Raw genomic sequence first — 17152 nt, 5'->3', positions numbered from 1 at the left:
GTTTGTCTCATAACCAGATCCTTGATTGCCACTTTGTAGGGTTAATGTTGGTTCCAGAATTTCTCATTTACCTCTTGCCTTTCGGCGCCAAGATACTTTTCTGTTATTAGTGGGAGAGCCATCAGTCAACCGATAAGTGTTGTGGTCAGGACAGATCTTGTCACTTCTCTGCTAGAAGAACTGGAGAGAAGGCCTTTGTTAGGAAAAATAAATGAATAAGCAACCCAAGGCAGAAAAGAAAAATGAGCAAAAACCTACTCGCTTTCCTATTTGGATCCATTAAGATCTTTCATTCTTATCTATTTTTTAGGAGTCAAGATTGATTTAAGTTTATTACTTATGAATGCAGTCATACCCTTTATTGCTCAGTTAATGCATCCTGCTAAGTACACCCATAAGATCTTCTTCTGTTTGTGCCATCATAAGTCAATGAGACACTGTTAATAGTAACACTGCTTTAATCACCCTGATGCCTCTTGTTGCTAATGGGAACTATAAAAATAGATGAGGGTGTGAAGAAATGTGTTTTCTGAAACTTCCCAGGCTTGAAAGTAGCAAGAGCCAGGGCTGAAACAGAGGTCCCTACAAGCCTTTGGAGGTACAGATGACAGCAACACCAGTGTTTCCTTCTAGTATGGCTCCTTATGAAGCAGTCCTTTAGCCGTCCAGTAGGTCCATAAGGTAGGCAGCAGGTCCTCTGCCTTTAGGTCAGGAAACCTGGGTAGGATCCTACCTAGAACTTATTCCTCTTGTCATAGCCTGTGCCTGGAATTGGCCTTTCTTGTGCTTACTCATTTCAGCTTGTTTCTGGATGCTTCTCAAAGACCTTTTAGGAGACTGTAGTGCCCTCAAGTGCTGGATTTTAAATGAGTCATGCTGAGAATCGGGGGCAGTGAGAAGCTACACAAATGTTCTGCAGTCATTGGTAAAAAGGAAACACAGATGCTAAGTGGTCATTAGGCCCCTCAGAGCGGAATTTGCTATGAACTGCTTGGCTTTGTTAGGGCCTGAGTAGTGATGCTCATCTTTGTAGTTGACTCAGTATTCACATGAGGATGACTGCTGTGTGATGTTGGGTGTTCTTGGTTTTACAGCATGATTACATGAGGACACGTAAGACATTGTAGAAGGAATCCTCTCCTCTCATCCAGATCTGCCCTTGCCTCCTGGTTTCCTGTATTTAATGAACACAGTGGTAAACATGAGAATTGATTCACATGCTGAGATCTCCATAGAACTTGGGCAGGCCTGGCAGAAATGAAGAGAAATGGCATCTAAAGTATTTCTTAAATTGGATACTCTCCTTTCCCTACCCCACCCAGCAGCAGGGCTGTGTTGTAGACATCTGTGTGATTTTTTCTTGCTGGAATGAGGCTAAAAGGAGACAGGGCACCCAAGGCAGGTTTTTAGTGTGTGTGTGTTTGGTTTTTGTGTTTTATTAACCAGCAAGTTCATTTCTCCACACCCAAAGTTCCAAGGCATCTGTGTTTCTCAGGCTAAATGGCATCTGGAACTGATGAGTGCTGGGCTCAGGTGGCTGGAGGCTCTGAAGGCGAGAAGGTTGGCAGGAATTTTATACGAGAATTAGATACCAATTTGGTAAGAGGGTGGGGACAGCCAGTGGAGCTCTGTGGGGAATGTAAAGGGTTGACCCCATAGATGACTTGGTCTAGGAGAGAAGGATGATTTCAGATGGACACCTCTGGACCCCAGGTACCCAAGGGGCCAAAAAAGAACCAGAGGAGGGATGGAGCATGGGCCTATCTCTTAGGAAGCTGAGCCCCCAGAACTTTCCTCCTATGGTCCCTACAGGACATAGACTCTTTCTGCTTTTGTGCTACCACCCCTAGGAAGAAGAAACTCTCCATCACCAACCATCAACCAGCTGACCTCACTGACTGACACAGACAGCATGAAGCTTGGGAGAGAGATGAGTTAGAATAAGGGAACACAATCTCAGGGGAGGGGCGTGGCCCTAGGGAAGGGGCAAAAAGTAGTAAGAAATGTAAAGAGATGGAGTGCATTATGGAGAAGACTTCCAAAAGAAAGAAACAATCATATGCCTCCTTCAGCCAAGGCAGTGGATGTAACAGAGGTGTAAACAGTCATTTCTGACTCTTATTTTGGTAGCCTGGAAGAGCAAAGCATTGGACAAAATCACAAAGAGACAGAAATCAAGAATGAGAACACGAACTGAGACTTAACCCACAAATGGGAGGAATTATGAAGGGATGAAAGGGACCGAGTAAGAGTCGGTGAAAACATACACAAGAAGGAGACTTTGACGGATAATGTTCGTCAGTGCTGAAGAGACTAGCTTGATCCCAGATCAGATTGAGGAGCAAAGTGATACTTGGCATGCTCTGGTAAAACTTCTTGAACTCTTAAGAACTAAGAGGCCATCTCATAAGCATTTAGAAAAGAAAAAGAAGTTATTAGTTTCATGGACTAAGGAAGAGGATTTGCATCAGACTACTTACCTGGAAGCTAGATGATAATGAAACAAAATCTACAGGAAATATGCAAGAATCTTGTGACCATCCAAGATATTCTTGTGTCAAGGAGAGAAAGTGACTTAAAGGTATATACCCTTCTAGATTATTCATCATATTTATCATCTCACCAAAATATTTGAAAGGGAATCAAAACCAACAGCAAAGGAACAAGCCTAAGAAGATAAAATGAAGGAGAAACCATCTTAAATGTAGAACTTGCCCTGTAGATCCTGAAAGACTAAGTAGCATCCTGGGGCCAGAAATGGGGCGACCAGAGGATAGAGAAAGGCTCTCATGGGTTTTAGGACCAAGGAGCTCTAGCATTTAAAGACAGGCAGTCATAACGGGACCCAGATGTGCCCAACCATTGAAACACAACGTTATTATCTACAGAATTCATACACCAGAACCATGTTATTGAATCACAAAAATAAAAAGTGCAAAAAACAAACCTCACATTTTAAGTAAGTTTACAATTTTGTGTTGGGACACATTTACAGCTATCCTTTGCTGCATGCGCTACAGGACGCAATTTGGATAAATCACTTAACTAAACCATAGGAAAATCAGAGATCACAGTCAAATTCACTTCATGAACCTAATCTAACCTTAACATTCAAATATGCTAAGGGGAGCATAATTGAAAAAAAGAAACTATAAACTAATATAACTCATAAATATTGGTACAAAGTTGAACAAACTGAAAATAGGATCCTGTGAAGGTTTAGAGGAACAGTACAATATGACCTACTAAGACTTATATATGTAAGAATGGGTGCACATAGGCTACTGATCAGTCTAACGCCATTGAATTAAGAAATTAAAAGTCATATGGTTGTATTAGATTTTGAAAGGGCATTTTATAAAAGAAAGCAATGTAGAAGTAAAATAAAGATCTGGGTGTGGTGGCACATGTATGCAATCCCAGACCTTGGGAGGGCAGAGACAGGAGGACACAGGAATCTGGGGTCATCCTAAGCTACATATCAAGTTTGAAGCCAGCTTGGGCTACATGCAACTCTGTTTCATGAAAACAAACTAAGAAGCAAAAATGGAAGTAACCTAGCTACGATAAGGACCATTACCTCAACCAACCAGCAAATATTGAATGTCAAAACCTAAATCTACTTACGTTAAAATCTGGAATTATAAACTGATTGCTTCTACTGTCTTTAGACAGCACAGTATTGGGATTTTTCATGAATGAAATAAATCAAGAAAAGAAATGACTAGTATTAAAATTACTTCTTCTCATGTGTGGTATGCTTTTTATAACCTTCTAAGACTCCAGAACTCTACTCTTGGCTATTTAAAGACCTAACAAAGTTGGTATGGCAATTTTGCAGTGTGGCAGGGAAAAGATAACATACACAGCTATCAAAGCTTGCCTTGTCTCTGACAAGTCAGCATTCAGAAATGGAAATGGAAGGATTCGTTTGTAACAGTACCCTCGTTTATTTTCTCTGTGCTGTGACTGAATACCTCAGGAGACAACTGGAAGGAGGGAGGGTAATTTGGCTCGGGTTTTGATGGTGCAGTATACCTCGGTGACAAGGCATGGTGTCAGGGCGTGAGGCGGCTGGCTGTCCTGTTTGCAGGGAGATGAACACTGCTGATCACTGCTGATCAATTCATGTTGTTTGTATGAGTGGCTATATGGGGCAGGGTGTGCATGCCTGTGCACAAGCACAGAGCTAGAGGAGGGCTTTGGGTGTCCCCCTCCATCCCTCTCAGCCTATTCTTTTTTAACAGAGCTTCTTCCTGAACCTGGGAACCACATTTTCTCAGCCAGGCTAGAAATCAGTGAGCCCCAGTATAAAATTTTAAGAAACATGATTTTTTTTTTCTTTGAAGGGCTGAATTCAGGAGAGTCTTCCCAGCTTCCAGAATCATCAGGAATAAATTTCTGCTTATGACTTATCCAATTTATGATTCTTTGTTGTAGTGTCATAAACAGATAAAGGCAAGTTTCTTTATAAGAACAAAAATAAAAGAAAAAAAGAACAAAAATAACAGATGATTTCGTGATGAGTAATTTCAGGGGTAACTTGACTGGGCTCCAAGGTGCCCTGATATTTGGTCAAACATTCTTCTTCCTGTGTCTGGAAGAATGTTTTTGTGTTAACCCTCCCCAGTGTGAACAGACCTCATCTAGTCAGGCAACGACCTGGACAAGAAGGACAGGACAAAGAAGCTGGCACTCCTCCAGGAAGAGCTCCTCCCCCGCAACTGCCCTGAGTAAATCAAACTCAGGTCGTCAGGCTTGGTGGCAAACACCTTCACCTGCAGAGCCAACTCACCAGCCCTTCAACCGGGGTTTGTTTGTTTGTTTCCTGGAACTTACACCGCCCACTCTCCTGGGTGACCAGCTTGCCAACAATAGATCTTGGAACCTCAACCTCGGGTTTAAGCAAACCACTTCCTTACAATAAACCTCTTTATTTACATAGCCTTTTTGTTCTGTTTCTCCATAGACACCGATAGAGGTTTACCCATAGGAGATTTTAGAATAAAACATTTAAGAGGAAGGAAAGAAGAAATAGCTGGAGGATGGGGCCACTGGAGAATGGCCCACTGGGTACTCCTCAGAGCTAGTTTAAGCTGGGAAAGCTGGTGATATTCAAGATGGCAATTCTAGGCTACCCTCCAGACCAGCAATATCACCAATGGCCTGGTCCATCATAAAAGAAAAGTCACTTGATCAAAGACAGACTTTTTTGGGATCAGATTTAAAACTAAAGATGGAATTAGACAAACCTGATGTGAGCAGGCCAGACTGGCACTCCAGGGGACTGACTGACTGTGTTACATTTCAAACACAGCATTGATAGGCTGGGCCCGAAAAACCCTTATGAAAACTAAGAGGGACTAGAAAGTTCCTCTTCTTCCATGCTCTAGACCAGTCCTCCACAGTCATTCCAGTGTGAACATTAAATCTAATTTCAGAGATCCTTGACATTAAAAGGTCTTCTGACCAAGTGCCGGGTAATTCTTACATAACGCAGAGGCTTTCTTGGTGAGTGAAGGGGAGCCTGGTGTCTCTGTTGCATCTTTATGACTTTGGCGTCCCACAGCAGTTTTCTGTTTATTTATAGAAAGAGAATCCATCTCCTTGTCTCTGTTATTCTTGCTGCTGTTGCTGCTTACCAGTGTGAAATGTGGCTTCAGTAAATCAGGATGAGAGGCTCCGCTGCCCTTCAGTAATAGCCTCCCGCCTGCCTGAGCTATCACTGACTGGGCGGGGCTGGGGCTGCTGGATGGAGGGAGGTCCTAGAGAGGGGTCAAGTGGCTTCCATTACTATGATAGTGAATTGGCCCAGCCTTCTACAGGGCATTATCCTGTTTGTCAGAAGTCTGACGTGCAAACATTTGCAGCAGCAAAATTACCTGTCTGGCCTCTGGACTTACTGGCTGGGAGATGCCTGAATGGACATCGCTTAGACGTCTGCCTGCAGGTGTTCATCATGCCCCATCTGCCAGAGGAGGGCACTGGCTTCCCTCAAGGTGAATTCCCTGCTTGTCTTTTGCCAAATTTGATGTCAGCACACACTGTGTTTTGATTTTCTCCCCCACTGGTGAACTTGATCCCAAAATGATGGTTTTGGTTTTTAGCTTTTTTAAACATACATTTTGTGAGAATTTCATACATGAATACTGTATTTACATAATTTCTACCCCACCCTCTCCCTCATCCAACTCCTCCCATTTCCCTTCAAATTCATGACCCTTTCTTTAATTATTATTGTTACATGTTTGTATGTATGTGTATACACATACATACAACCATAACCTGCTAAGAACATTGAGTGTTGCTTATATGTATATGTATTTAGGGCTTACCACTTGGGAGTGGCTAACATATCTGGGGCCCATCCCTGGATAAGACTGATTCTTCCTCTTTTAGCAGCCATTAATTACCTATAGCTCTTCATATAGGGGTGAGGCCTTGGGAGAGTTCTCTCATTCATGTTGGGATGTCAGCTGTTGTCACTGTGTAGGTCTTACTTAGGTAACCGTGTTGTTAGGATTTCCTGGGTGCAGCTTTTGCATCCCAGACACTATCTCACAGTAGCCATCCTGGTCCTCTGGCTCTTACAGTCTTTCCAGATGTTCACTGAGCCTTAGGTGTAGGGTTGTATTGTAGATGTACTAGCTAGGGTTGGACACCCTATGGTCAGCTGCTTTCTGCACTTTGACAAGTTGTGGATTTCTATGATGATTTCCATCTGCTGCAAAAAGAAGCTTCTTTGATGAGAGGCAAGAGCTGCATTTGCATGTGGATATAAGGTTAGGTATTTGGAATGCAGTTAGAAACTATACTGGTTTAGGAAAGTAGCAGTAGCAGATTCTCCTCTAGGGTCCATGACTTCACCAGTCACAGATATTTGGCTAGGTTTATAGTACCAGGCATTAATTCCTTCCTATTGACCAGGCCTTAAGTCTGACTAGGTGGCTGTTAGTACCCCCAAGATATAAATGCCACTATTGCACCCTAAGGGGATGTTTTGCCATGTGAGTCATTTCTGTGATGGATAGGCTTTACAGCTGGGGAAGACTAGTGATTGCTTTTCTCTGTTGGCAGCTTGGGTAGCACCTTAATGTGCTATGAGAGAGAGTCCTCAGGGAGGAGGCTTCCAGGTCAGTTCCAGCTTGATTCTACCCAGTCTTGTGTCTAAAGTGTGTGTAGTGTCTTCAGTAATAGCATCCTACTTTCAGGTTCTGGGAGGCACCCAAGGTCAGTAGCCACTGGGTTTCTGTTAGATAGTCCGTGGCTTCTAGGGAAGGAAGCTATCAGTCCAGATTATTTATATCTGCTCTACGCATATATTTTTATGTATTATATGTGTATTTTAAGTAGATACTAATGTTTCCCTATGGCTTTTTTCAGTTATCCTCAGTGTTCTTTATCTCTTCTCCTCCCTCTCTAGATTAAAGCCTCCTACCCCACTTTCTCTGTGTTCGAGGAAATCTTTAGAGTTCAGAAAAATTCTACTGTCCAGGATAAGTTAGCTCACTCTTCTCTTTGTTCTCTGCCTCACATCTCTGTTTCTTTCCCTGCCCCCAACACTGCAATACACCTGACGTGGCTAGACAGAGCCCATGAATGCACAGAGGGCAAAGGATGGCAGGTCCAGGCCTCACGGCTCCCCAGTTCTTCAGGCTACAAATCAGGACACAGATTCTGGCAGATATGTTCACAATGCTGGAAGTAATAAGGCCGGCTATTTTATGTCGGACTGTCTTAGAGCATAGAAGATAGCAGTACTCCGTCTAGGTAAATAGAACAGAGGAGAAGCAGGTCGTGGGAACCACAAGGGAAACAAGATATTTGGGCCATGACTGACTCTGAAATCCCATTGGTCCTGGGGGGATTTCAGAGTTAAGAACCCCATTCTGATGAATAGTTATTTAGGGGAGTCTCATTACACAGTATAACCTCTGCCAACCTCTCAAATAAATGATTAGCGAATGACTTTGAGTGATTTCCAGCCAGGTTTATGGAGCTGGCCTCCAGATTGCTAATGTTAGAAGCAACCCAGGAAAGAAGTAATTAAGGACAGTTGCCATAGCTTGCTTTGCTCTGGGGCACATTCTGTGCTCGAAATGAAATTGGAATTTTCAAAACGCAATCAAGATCTCCTCTGCTGTTTTCTAGTTTCTGCTCAAGCCCCTGGGTTTCTGCCTTTAATACTCTGGAAATGAAAACGGACTCCTTGATTACTCATGGCCCCACGTTGTTGCTTGTGGTTTTTCCAAGAGGCATGCTAATTGCTCTATGGAACAGAAGAGGAGCCACCAGGATGTCTCCGGGTAGGGCCAGATTGTTCATGAGCAATCTCTCCAAACCGCTCATAATGGACTGGAAACAATCTATTTTGAGGTTGGAATATGGGAAGTAATTGTTTTAATGCATCGAGTTTCAATTTTTGTCTAACAAACTTTTGAAAATTGGATTTGGTTCTTTCAAAGATGGTGGGTAGGTAAATAGTGCCACTGTCAGGTTTATAGTTCATGACTTAAAGGAACATTGGAAGCTGGGGGTGGCTCGGTGGGTGGCGCACTGGCTATGTAAGTGTGAGGACCGGAGTTCAGATCCCCAGAACTCACATAAAAAACTGGGTGGGTGTGACAGCTTGCCTGTGATATCAGTGCTGGAGACCGCAGACAGAGGATCCCTGGGTCTTAGTTGGATGGGTGAGCTTAGGAATCAGTGAGAGGCCCATGCCTCAGTAAATTAAGTTAGAAGGCAATTGAGGAAGACAGTTAATGTCAACCTTCAGCTCCCATACTCACCTACACATATGTGCCTGCAACACATGCAAGCATGCATACCTACACAAAACACACACACACACACACACACACACACACACACACACACACACACACACACACACAAGCATCGACTTTTCATTATGTTTAATGAGTGAGCATTTCATAAACATCGTGAAGCAGGAGCTGGAATGAACGTATATGAGCAAACCCATTGTTCATGCCTTGACTTCACAAGTCAGACACAGTGTTGAGGAGGGTGTTCTGACCTTAAGCTTAGCAAATTGACAAGCGCCTGGCTTTCGTGGCAGTTTGGAGATCTCCCCATCTCTCTGCACTGTGCTAACAGTGTGGCCACCCCTCTTCCTCACTCTGGTTCAGTCAGAAGTGCTGGGGCTCTTCTTCCTTGTGCATCTTTCCAAGGACTCCATGGCTTGACCGTCATAAGAATCACTTCCTTTTGATTCTTAGTCTAGAGAAATACTACTACATATAAATTCCAATTAAATTAGACACTGACTGGACTAGAACTAGCCTACTGTTGCAGGTAGGCTCTCAGGGATCATCATCACCCCTTGACAGTCTTACCCCACAGGGACATTTTTCCTGTCTGCTGACCTCAGGCTTGTTTGAGTGAGGCATAATGAGATTTTTCTTCCGATAACCTGCTCAAGGCAGGACAGAAATGGACTAAGTGGGGATATAGGCATCTCTTTCCCTGCTTTTGTGAATGGCTTCAGAAAACATTGAGATGGGATCTTGACATGGCAAGGTGATCTTGCCTGAGGAGTTGAGTTTCTTGTTAGAAGTGACCTGGATCTTTTTATTTTAATCTCAGTAAGGGTTAAGTACTTGTTGAGTGGATTTGTATCTACACACTCATCCTCTTCCCTTGGGGCTACCTTCTGGGGAGTCTATACAGACAAATACCATGTAAGATATCACTGTACATTTTCATTGAATAGGTTTCCCTTGTAACTTCTTGATAAGGGTATTTTCAAGATAGATGTAGCATGAATTCTAATTAGTCTTAACAATAAAAACCTGGAGTCAGATATTAGGGTGAAAGCTGGAAGACTAGAGAAACAAAGGAACAAGCCACAGCCAACTCTTACCTCGCCAACTCCTCAGCCTGAAAGGGAGCCGAGCGCCTGTCTCCACCCCGCCTTATCACTCTCTCTCTCTGCCCAGCCATATCATTTCCTGTTTCCTCCTCCCAAGTGCTAGGATTAAAGGTGTGTGCTTCCACTGCCTGGCCTCTATGGTTAACTAGTAACTAGCCCTGCCCTTCAATCTCCAGGCAAGCTTTTTTTGTTAGAGCACAAACAAAATATCACCACAGGGAAGGGAAAAGAACATCAGTTGTGGTATGCTACATTTTGCCAGATGTATATGATAGAATGACACTAGTAGTTTTAGTTTCGGTCCTAGTCAGCTTCAACTGTCAATTTGATACAGCCTAGAGTCACCTGAGGAGATGGTCAGAGTGGCCTTGGAGCATGCCTGTGAGGGATTGTTTTGATTGCTAATTAATGTGAGAAGGCCCAGCCCACTGTAGGCAGCACTATGCCTAGGCAGGCAGTTATGGGCTATATAAAACCGATGGCTAAGCATCAGCATGGAATTGGTCCAGCAAGTAGCAGTTCTCCAAGGATTCTACTTAAAGTTCCTCTTTGAGTTACTGCCCGATTGCTTTTTTTTTTTTTTGTTTTAACTTAAATTTTTTATTAAAGATTTTTTTCATGTAATATATTTTGATCATATTCTTTTCCCTCTCCAAATTGTTTACAGATCCTCCCCACCTTCCTACCCTCCCCCTCAAAAGAAAGGAAAAACAAAAACCAAAAATCAAAACAAACTTAAGAAAAAAAACCCAATAAGACAAAAAATATTAAAAAAAAACAAAATAAAACAACACACACACACACAAAACCCTCAAATCCATAGAATCCATTTGTAAAGGCTGACTACTCCTGGACACGGGGCCTTCCCTAGAGTGTAGTTGATATACTCAGAAGTACATCATTGGAGGAAACTAATGCTCCCGTTCTCAGCTGGTATCAATTACAACTGGTTTCTTGGTTAGGGGTGGGACTTTGTGTCCACTGGGAATTTGTAGATCTTGTGCATGCTGTCCCAGTCTCTGTGAGTTCATATGTGTTCCATATGTGCCCCGATTTCTTTCAGTGGTGTTCTGTGACCTGTAAGCTGAAAGAAACCCTCTCTTCCCCTAAGTTGCTTTTGGTCAGAGTGTTTTATTCCAGCAGTGGAAGGAACAGTGGCAGCCACTGCTCTTCCTCCTCCTTCCCCTCCTCTTTCTTTCCACGAGGTAAGTAGAGCTCTTACCACAGTATATAACTTACAGAATTAGATATGCAATTGGAAGTCTTTGGTTTTGAAAACACCCAGACTCTTGAAGACAGCATTAGGAAACTTCTTGGTACATTTGAATTTATAATAATAATTTTCTAGAAAACTTCATTTTTCTAGATAGAGCAAATATAAACATGGTAAATTCCACATTAATGAAGTCTAAATTTATGAGATTATATTCTTTTGACTATTATGCACTACACATTTCATACCAGATTATGAGTTAGTTAAATATAAAATCTCTAGGCCAACTTGGAATCTGTCACTGAACTTTTCATATGAGAAACTGAAATTGTGGGAGGGAACTAATTTGTCTAAATATAATTTCTAATTTCTGTGGTGCTATTGCAGTGTAAAGATAATAACACAAAGTAGAAATTGTCCTTTAGTAGACAGATGAAGGTAATTACAGTGATTATAATAGATGCGGGCAAATATTCGATGAATTGACTAATTTAGTTCACATTACAAAAACTATTAAAGCTGGAACATTAAGTTATAAGTGAGTGGTGTTTCTGGAAAGTCATACAGCACAAATATATTTGAAGTGGCATATTCATAGGAAGCCATTTTTACTGACCCAAATTCATGCTGCATGCTCAGAAATGATACCTTCTATGCACTTCCATGGACTTTCTCTTTGCCTTTCCTCCCTCCTGTCCCTTAAAACCTGTTTCTTTCTCCCTGAGTACTTATCCCTCCTCCTTTGCAGAGTACAGATGGTAAGAAATTGCCTAGTGGTCACAGACAAGATATTGAGAAGACAAAACCTTCGTTTTCTCAAAACATCTTGCTCCTTAATTCTTGTCTTTAATTCTGCTGCCTGGAGATACAGAGCACTGCAGAATATCAGTGGGGCAGGGTGTCAGTACTCCAGACTTGGGGTCACCCAGTCCGCTTGCTGGCTACTTTCTACTTCCAGGATTTCCTTCCGGTGCATCTTTTCGGGGACTCCTTCTCTGTGAGGTTGAGCTGGCCCTGGATGCAGCTGGAGCACCCTGCCTGCTCAGCCTGTGCGGCTCTTCTCACTTCCTTCTCAGAATTGATACTACTTTTCAGCAACCCTTGCAAATGCTTTTTCTAAAAATGTTCTCAGCAAAACCAGACTCCTAATTAGCCCTTCTGAAGCAGATGGCCTGGTGCCACCTGTTCCCCTCGCCTCTTCTCTTCCGAAATAAAATTTCCTCTTGACCAAACTCCCTTGATTTTACGCTGGCATTGCATAGCCTTGGACAAATTATGCAGCACTTAAATCACACCTAATTACCACCTCTGTCAGCAGGACTTGGTACCAAGAATGGAAGTGGGAGAGACCTGGAAAAAAAAAAAAAACATGGAAAAATCAGCTGTTGGGAAGGAGAAGCAAGGAATTGCAAGAGGCTGTCTTCTCTCTGGAAGGACTGGGAATCCAGGAGATCAGTTCTAACCCACCCCAGCCAAGTGAGGAACCCAAAAGCTGGGTTCTGCCTAGGCTATTGAAGAAGCAGCACAGGCCCCCACCTGACAGAGCTAGTTCCATGGTTCTGTGAAAGACACATAGAAACAGGAATACTTAGCGCTATGGAGGAGTTTGGGGTAAGGAAGACCACAGGGAAGGCTTTGTTCAACAGCCCTAGGAAACCCTGTGTTGTTATTAGACAATGTCCAGTATCTGGTGTGTGTTGTTGTTTCAAATATCTTTACTGAAAAAAAAATTAACTTTTGAGTTGTTTTATTTTTATTTTTCAGTGGTTCCAAACTACTTTTCCCTCTTTACTTTAGTAATTTTCAAGTCCTTGAAAGATATAACATAATTTCTTAAGCTTGATCCAAGTCAAACCTAATTAACTCCTGCAGAGAAAGTTTTCTTTTATTTGCTTGTTTATCTATTTTGCGACAGGGTCTCACACTATAGTCCAGACAAAACTGGAACTCTTAGCAATCTTTCTGCCTCTGCTTCTTGAGTGCTAAGATAACAGGTGTGAATCTACACACTTAGCTGGAAATATTTTTTTTTTAAGAATTATAACCTGAATTGGGGCTGGAAAGATGGCTCAGAGATTAAGAGCAGTAGCTAGTCTTCCAGAGGACCTGGCTTCAATTCCCAGCACCCACATGGCAGCTCACAACCATCTGTAACTCCAGCTCCAGAGCATCCAATGCCGTCTTCTGACCTCCATGGGAACTAGGCATGCATGCTGAGCACAGACATACGTGAAGGCAAAACACCCACATACATACATTTTTAAAATTAAAAAATACAAACATAACCCACATATCCTAAGTTCCAGCTACCTGGGGGCCACAGATAAGGGTTAAGGAGTACATTAGTGAACTTCTCAAAACTACTGGTGTGCCATCCTAATGGCAACTTTCTTGAAAACACACACACACACACACACACACACACACACACACACACACACACACAGAGAGAGAGAGAGAGAGAGAGAGAGAGAGAGAGAGAGAGAGAGAGAGAGATCCTCGGGGCAGTCTAGAAGGTCAAATTATTTACCGGTCACAGTAAATCTGTATTCATATCTTGGTCCTAGCTCCTTTCCAGGAACTGTCCTTCCTCTCTTCCACTGGAAGTTCTTTTTAGTTCACCACCCTCCTCTACCCACAACTTAAAGTTAAGGTCCCCCCATCCCACCCCACCCCACCCCGGCTGCTCCTGTGTCATTGATAACACGTCTGGCTCTCCACACAAGAAAGTAGGAACCTTGGGATCAGCAGTGCCTATTGGGTTTGGTTGTCACCAAATGCCCTTGATGCCCAGCACAGTGCTGAGTAAGAGCGGGCACCAAAGAGACTGTACTGAATTGGTAAGAACACCAGTTCCGGGCCTCAGCTCCCTTATGCTGCCTTACATAGATTTTCTTTCTTTCTTTTTTTTTTTTTGTTTTTGAGGGGGGCTCCATAATATTGAGATATTAAGAATGTGCTTTTAAGCAAAGGGCATTGCAGCAGCAGGCTGCAGGGTCATCATGACCACCATGGCTATAATGGAAACCCCTCTCTTAATGATGCTGAAAGGGTCAGGCCTAGAGGTGGGCATCCATCTCCTTACACCTGGTAAAGGACCAAGCACATTACCATTATGCTTCATTCTACTGCTCCTGGCTCTTACATTTGAAAAAAAAAAGATGCTGAAGTGCCTGTGAAATGTGACACAGAAGGAAGATTTTGAAATGAAGTAAAAGAAGAAAATCATTTCATATATGTCCTGTGCAGTGTGCATATGCTGTGAATCAACCACTAACAAGTTAAGCCTCATAAACTCATCACCTAGCCTAAAGACTAGAACACTGAGCAAATAGACCACCATCCACATACGTGTTCTTCCTTCATGCCAGGCCCTTGTCTTTGCCTCTGAGATTAAACACTAACCTCTTAAGTTTGGCATTCATCATCCTTATTTGCTTTGATTTTTATATAGGGAGGAAGAAAGGCCAGAATGTGAATGGGGCGCACCCTCGAGGAACTATGAGTAGACACATAACTTATCTGTAAACCTTCACCTGTACTTACACAATATGGCTCGCTGTTGATCTATTCATTAATTTCATATATACTGTGTATTCTTGCATCCTAGACTTTGTGTTTACTTCTGGGGATGCATCCACGAAAAGGTAACAGTTCCAGAGCTCATGATCTGGTGGAGGACACAGACAACCAAATTTGTCATTGCATACAGAAGGGTGCCACAGAAGACTCTGAGGACTCATACAGGAGCTTCAGGTGAGACAAAGTGGATAACCAGAAATTTAAACAGATTCCTGCAGTAGGAGCAAAGCTTGCCAACAAAATTCAGGATGATGGTAAGTGGTGTTTTTGAAATTCATGGGCATGCAAATCTTGGGGTATTTGGGGCAGAGGGAAGTACATGGAAATCAAGAGAGAGGAGTATGATAGACAGTCTAGGAATGGGGGTAATGAAGCTCAAAAAGAGAACCTGGGTGATCATTAACCCAAATGTCTTCTGTGACCTCAGATATTAGGAGCTAATGGTTAATATATAAATCTTTGCATAGGATAGAGCTCAGTAAAGAACATGCCTAGTGTGCACAGGCCCTTGATTCAACTCACAGAACCACAACAAAATACTGATTTCTGCATTTAAGATTAAGAATCACAAGCTCTTGAGAAATAGAACAGAAATGTAGGATTATACACACACAAATAACACAAAAATGATAACCACAGTACACAGATGGCCAGATTGTAGATCATGGTTACATTGCAGGCCTATATGCAACCCTGAAGAAATATTAGGCTGGTAGTATTCACTACAGTGTGGTCTAAGCTGGGTCGTCGTCACAGTGTTTAGGTGCTTTCTTGACAAAGGCAAAAATAATCCCACATTAAATAACTGTCATACTTGTGATTTCTAACCTCCTAAACAATGGCTATAGAATTACTTTGTTCCAAACCTGTCTGCTGCCAGCTCTCTTAAATAATATTCTTGAAGATAGTGCTGTCCTATAAAACTTTCTGCAGTGGTGAATTATGTTCTCGAAAGCTACAGAGACTAGGAAATCAAGCAGTCAGTACAATTGAGGATGGGGACCAGCATTAAATGAGGAAGCCGGAGAAGATGGTGCGCATGTGTGCTGCAGGGAAGCCTGTTTGCATAGAGGAGTTAAGTGCATCCCTGCACATGGCGGTTGTGGGTGTGAATCTCTCCCCTTACCTCTCCTGTAATGTTCCAGTGATACCCCCCCCATCACCTGCCTGGCTTGTCTCTTCCTCCTGTGTCTTGCTCTGCTGCAAAGATCTTGTTTTTCTCTTTTACTCTTTAAAAACACTTTTTAAAGTTAGTATACAAAGTAAGGATACATTATGGCATTTTCATATATAGATATCGTTGTACTTAGGTCATATTCGCTGTACCATCACCCTCCCCTGTCTCTCCTCCCACCCCGCACTGGCTTCCTTACTCCCCACCAATAGTCCGTGTGCCTTCATGTCATACTATACAGTCCTCACATATAAGAAACCACACAGCATTAGACATTGTCTTTCTCCACCATTACTTTCTGTTCGTTCTTTCTCCCTCCCTTACACCCACCCCTTCCTTTCTGCACTCATAACTCTCTGTCACTCTCCACCCTTCTAGATCGCACACATGAAAGGAAACATGTGGCGTCTCCTCTCCCAGGGTCCCCTGACTTCACTTTTGGATGAGGTAGTCTGCTGTTTCTTCTGCCCCCACATGAACTTGGCACAGCGAAGCCTGCGTGAGCTGTGCCCCTCTTTCTGCTGAGTCACCCTCTGGGCCTCCACACTTTGCAGCTGTCTATTGCTCCCTGAGTGATTTCTAGTGCTCCTTCAGTCCTCTTCTCTTTGCCATGTTCTGGGTTATTAGGGTTCTTCTCGTTTACCATGTCCCATGGAGGCAACTTCCAGCCCAATGTCTTACCAAGTCTCTCTCTGATCTATTGTTTTAAGCCCACAGAGCCCATCTCCCACACATCTTTCTCCAGCCACTGGCCATAACCATCGTTTCCTCTATGCTTGCTTCCCATCCGCGTGGTATCAACGCAAAACCATGGTTCTGATCTCAAAATGAAAAAGAGATGGCTCTTTCTGGAGCCAAATGTGAGTGACCATGGTCTAGGAACACAGGTTCAGATTGTCCCAAATATCATGTTCTGATGTGGCAGTGGTTGTATGAATTTTTTTTTATTGTAGCATAGCAAAGAAAATCATAAATGAGCACACTTCAGATACATTGGTGAGTGCATCATGCAGATGGGTTACATGCTTCTGATGCTAATGATGGCATTGTTAGCTTTGGGGCTGGTATTAGTTGTCCATTCATGTATTCCGAAGAATTTACCTGGTGGTCACAGGATGTTAGCTCACTTACACTGGGTGGAGTGAGGCATAAAATGACTATCAAGTGAGCTAAAGATGGCCCAAGATAATTTGGCTCTGGACTCACAACATTCAAACCTCTCCACATCACTGATGTTCTAATCAGTCAGTCTTTGCAGTCAGTCACAGCTTCTTTCTGGGAACTTCCGCCC

At 42.8% G+C, this 17152-nt stretch overlaps 1 protein-coding gene across 2 annotated transcripts in view; it reads left to right on the top strand.

Annotated features, from left to right (window-relative positions):
* Positions 1 to 17152, top strand: part of Ddx10 (DEAD-box helicase 10) — a 468305-nt gene that overhangs the window by 225288 nt on the left and 225865 nt on the right. For both annotated transcript variants that reach the window (XR_008222819.1, XM_052760354.1), the window contains exon 18: positions 14716 to 14861. Coding sequence is in view for 1 of the 2 variants with exons in the window: in XM_052760354.1 (XP_052616314.1) it covers positions 14716 to 14861 (146 nt within the window). In the remaining variant the exon portion in view is untranslated. The remainder of the gene's footprint in view (positions 1 to 14715; positions 14862 to 17152) is intronic.

The sequence above is a fragment of the Peromyscus californicus genome, unplaced genomic scaffold (genome assembly GCF_007827085.1).
Source record: "Peromyscus californicus insignis strain IS unplaced genomic scaffold, ASM782708v3 Scaffold_11__1_contigs__length_118956290, whole genome shotgun sequence".
In the NCBI taxonomy this organism is placed as follows: Eukaryota; Metazoa; Chordata; class Mammalia; order Rodentia; family Cricetidae; genus Peromyscus; species Peromyscus californicus.
Note: the sequence above shows the minus strand (reverse complement) of the source record. Positions and strands in the feature narration are given on the sequence as shown.